Raw genomic sequence first — 4611 nt, 5'->3', positions numbered from 1 at the left:
AGAGAGAGAGAGAGACACTTAATATTCAGGGAGTAAAACAGATAAGACACAGAGTGGAAAAAATATTTGTAATATATATATCCAATAAAGAATATGTATGCAGAATCTATGAAAAACTCTTACAAATCAATAAGAAAAAGGCAGACAACTCAATAGATAATCAGAGGACAACTTTAACAGGCATTCACAAAGGAGTATATCCAAATGCCGATAAACATATAAAAAGGAATTCAGTTTCATCATCATCAGAAGAATGCAAATTAAAACCATAATGAGAAACCACTATGTCCCACTAGAATACATAAAATTTTAAAAGACTGGTAAAACCAAGTGTTGGTGAGGATGTGGAGCAAATATCACTTTCAAATGTTATTATAGAAGCATGAATTGATTAAATCATTATGGAAAAGAGCTTGGTAGACTCTAATCTGAATACATATATATCCAGATATACCAGATAGACAAAAGATGGACATCAGTAGTTTTCCTACATACTCACCATAGCCTGTTTAAAAATGTAAAAAGTTTACTACAGTATGAAAAATGTACAACATATAAGCTTAATTTAAAAATGTATAAGACTAGCTGGGTGTGGTGGCATGTACCTGTGGTCCCACCTACTTGGGATGCTGAGGCAGGAGGTTTGTTTGAGCCCAGGTGGTCAAGGCTGCAGCCCTGATTGTGCCATCTCACTCCAGCCTGGGTGACAGAGAACTTTTTTGAGACGGAATCTTGCTCTGTCACCCAGGTTGGAGTGCAATGGCTCGATTTCAGCTTACTGCAGCCTCTGCCTCTGGGTTCAAGTAATTCTTCTGCCTCAGCCTCAGGTGTACACCACCATGCCTGGCTAATTTTTGTATTTTTAGTAGAGATGGGGTTTCACCATGTTGGCCAGGCTAGACTCCTGACCTCAGGTGATCCACATGTCTCGGCTAGGATTACAGGCGTGAACCACTGTGCCTAGCCAAAAATGAGAATGAAAAAAAATTTTTTTAAAGTTTATAATGAGAGAAATATGAAGCTTTTATCAAGAACATAAAATAACATTTGAATAAACAAGGACAAACTGTATTCCTAGTTGGGGTATTCAATATTACAAAGATGTTAGTGCTTCCCAAATTAATCTATAAATACAATGTCTTCGTCAAAATTCTAATGTGGTTTTTGGTAACTGACAATCTGATTTTATTTCATCTTTTTAAGAAAGGCCTAAGAATAAGTGGAAACATTTTGAAAAGTAATAATGAAAAGAGATTTAAGCTATCAAATGAAATGGGATTTAAGATGTCAAAATGGAATATTAAGCTATAAATAATTATTACAACTGTTGTACTAGCATGGAAATGGACAAAAAGATCAATGGAGGTGGGAAGCACAGATATGAATAAACACAGGATCGTCTTAGAGGCTTCTGGAACTCAACTCTGACTAAACTGAAAGCATCACTTTCCCTCTTTACAAATGCTAATCACTCTCCAAAATTCACTGTATCTCAGCAAGGGGTACAACATCTACACAACTGCAAGCCAGAAACTTGCGAATCATCCTCATGCTTCTCCTTCAAACCCAACATCCAATTCATCAGCAAATCCAAAAACCCTCAAACCCACTTGGCCAGTTCTATAGATTTTACCACCTAAAAATATCCCTCATGATTCATATCCACTTTTAGCATCCCAGTTCAAGTTACCATCAATGTTTCCCTGGGTCATTGCATTAGCATCTAATTAGGTTTCCCACACTCACTTTTACCTTCCTCCAATTTGTTCTCCAAATTAGACAGTATGATCTTTTAAAATCACAATTATAATGATGTAAATACCACTTAAAACTCTTTAACGCCTTCTCACGTTCTTAAGACAAAATACAAAATCTTTAATTTGACCTATCATAATAGCTCATTAATGGGTAAACAGACTCTAGATACCTTCCACTGTATTAGAATATATCCTTTAACATAAAAGTAATACGGGAAAAAAGTCAGTTATTTTTAATATGCCTTATTAATAAAGTAACTATAAAATGCTCTTAAACCTATACAGTTTCACCCCAGGTTCAAGGATCTTCGAGTGTACTGGTTTTCTTCTATTAGCCATAGAGGTAATGCTCTGCCCTATTACTCCAGGTTTTCTCAATTGCTTGTCCCTCTGCATGGACCTTCCTTCCCTCGTGCCCTTGCATAAAGGCCCTGAACTGTGGACAAAGGTCAGGTCTTTTGTTATTCTCTCTCAAACCAAGCAAATTTTCATTGTGATTTTAATTAACTCTTTATGTGAGTCTTTCCCACTATGGTAAGTTTGATGAGGGCAAGGATCACACTTGTTTTTGTTTACCGTTACATTCTCAAAGTCCAGAACTGTGCCCAATAAATAGGTGTTTCTTAAATTTGTTGAACAAATTACATATGAATTTTAATTATGTATAGCACTAAAACATAATGATGCCTCCATGAGCAACTCATGAAGCTCAGTAAAATTCAATCTTCATGATTCAATTGCCTTAGCTACATCTCCCCTTTTGGGAAGGAGCTGGGAGGAGGACTTCTCAAACTGTGAGACAGTGTACAATATGCTGTCTAATTCTAATGCCAAGGATAATCTGTAAAATCAATTGGCTTAATGTGAACTAATCAGTTCAAAATTTGAGGGAAGTGCCATGAGAAATTACAGATTGTTTCTCCCTCCTTTACTTGAAGAGAAAGTATAAATTAAGTTTAAATGACTGCCCCCCCCGCAGATTACCTTGATATTCAAGGTTGTATTCTAGTATAAAAATAGTTGAAGGTATCCGAAGTATGATTACTCATTAATAAAATACTATTCTATTCAGGAATATACAGACTTTAGTTCTCTATTATTTTAAGGCTTTACTTCCATTAATGGAAAACAAGAAAGTTCTTCTAGTCTTTCAGTACTTACAAGTGAAGGAACTGTGAATATCTGAACCGATAGGTCTGCGACTGAAAACTCTCTGTCGTGGTCATCTGTCACATAATCACTCTGCAAACGCTCATAGTTCTATTAAGAAGGCAAAAAAAGGCAAGGAGTGCCAGCTATCAGTTACAAAGAAAAGGCAAGCACTACTCACCAGAGTAGGTGCGGTGAAGAACTGGACAGACAGAGCAGTCACCGACACTGCTCGTTCGTGATCATCCTCCATAAAATCTCTCTGCAACTGCTGGTAATTCTAAACAACAAGGGGGAGATTCACCTCTAATCCACATTGACCAAATATTTACGAATTATAATGAAAAGTCAGTGCTGGAGGAAGTCAAGAAGATAATACTGCTATGAGAACAATAACTGGAATGATTTCTACCAACAGACTCCTGTACAGACATTGATTCACTATGTAATCTGTGGAATTCTGTATAATATTGATTCTTTCTTCTGGAGCACAGTGGCAGTTTACCAGCCCAAATGGGAAGTAACAACTACTAAGCTCCCAGGATGCCTCTGTATGCTGGTGGCGCTAAACCACAGCAGCATTACACTGTTTCTGATGAAACCAGACTTTCATTAGTTCTGGATCATATCAGAATTATCTAATGACTCTTGGTGAATCTGCTTCAGTAGATTTGAGAATGAAACACAACACATGTATTTTGAAAGAGCTCTCCAAGTGATTCTGATACACTTCCTAATTCAGGTGAATGCAAAAAAGTAAGTGGTTAGCTTAGCACATGCTGCTAAAAGGGAGAACTTAATTCAACTATATCAATAACCAAGAGTTTTGAAGAGACTTGTTTCTTCCAAAAAAAACCAGCAAAATACATGTTTTCCTCAGCACAAAATATCTGCAATCTAATTATTTATAAAATCAAAGTTTTCTAAATATGATTTTCTAACCAATATAAAGGGTATTTAATTTGGATCATGCCCACCTTGCCCCCCCCCCCAAAAAATCTATATTTTTCAAAGACTAAGACTGCAATGCTAATTTTAAAATGCACAAGTATATTTATTAAATCATATCCATATATATGTTATTTAAACAGATTAATTTCCTTATGTGAATTTTAATAGAAAAAATACCATAATTCACAATGGCATAGGTTTAAACTCTTCATTTATTATTTCATAAACACTGCATAGATGGATATTCATCATAGGAGGTGATGAACAAGAAGTCTCATTGCTATAATTTTATTCTATTTATAAAGAATTAAAAGATTATTTATGAAGTTTCATAAAATTTAATATTAATACACTTATATATTACTATTAGATGTTAATTTTTTGCAGCCTAGATATAATTATGGGCATAGTTACCCTACTTATAACCTGTTTTCAAAATTGAAAAACCACTTACTTTTGCAAATCGAACAGCAAACAGCTTCTTGTATTTCAAATCCATAAGCAGACTGCTGATGAACAACTGATGATACACACTCCTAGCACCTTGTAGAAAAAGATCACAGTATAAGATAAGGACACACCGAACAGTTCTATTTCTCAAGTTTTATGTGATCCACCATTTTTTTTTTTTTTTCTGAGACAGTATCTTGCTGTGTTGCCCAGGCTGGTTTTGAATTCCTGGGCTCAAGTGATCCTCCTGCCTCAGCCTCCCAAAGTGCTGGGATTACATGTGTGAACCACCATGCTTAGCCAA

General features: G+C 35.6%; 1 protein-coding gene across 8 annotated transcripts in view; it reads right to left on the bottom strand.

Annotated features, from left to right (window-relative positions):
* Nucleotides 1–4611, bottom strand: part of UBR2 (ubiquitin protein ligase E3 component n-recognin 2) — a 118178-nt gene that overhangs the window by 71935 nt on the left and 41632 nt on the right. For 7 of the 8 annotated variants that reach the window (XR_005203228.1, XM_017547295.2, XM_017547294.2 and 4 more), the window contains 2 exons: nucleotides 4312–4400; nucleotides 2919–3017 (listed from right to left, as the gene is read on the bottom strand). Coding sequence is in view for 7 of the 8 variants with exons in the window: in XM_017547295.2 (XP_017402784.1) it covers nucleotides 2919–3017; nucleotides 4312–4400 (188 nt within the window). In the remaining variant the exon portion in view is untranslated. Of the gene's footprint in view, nucleotides 1–2918; nucleotides 3018–3087; nucleotides 3187–4311; nucleotides 4401–4611 lie in introns of all 8 variants that reach the window. The other variant, XM_017547291.2, reaches the window with a different exon arrangement.

This window comes from Cebus imitator, unplaced genomic scaffold (assembly GCF_001604975.1).
Source record: "Cebus imitator isolate Cc_AM_T3 unplaced genomic scaffold, Cebus_imitator-1.0 Scaffold197, whole genome shotgun sequence".
Classification (NCBI taxonomy): domain Eukaryota; kingdom Metazoa; phylum Chordata; class Mammalia; order Primates; family Cebidae; genus Cebus; species Cebus imitator.
Note: the sequence above shows the minus strand (reverse complement) of the source record. Positions and strands in the feature narration are given on the sequence as shown.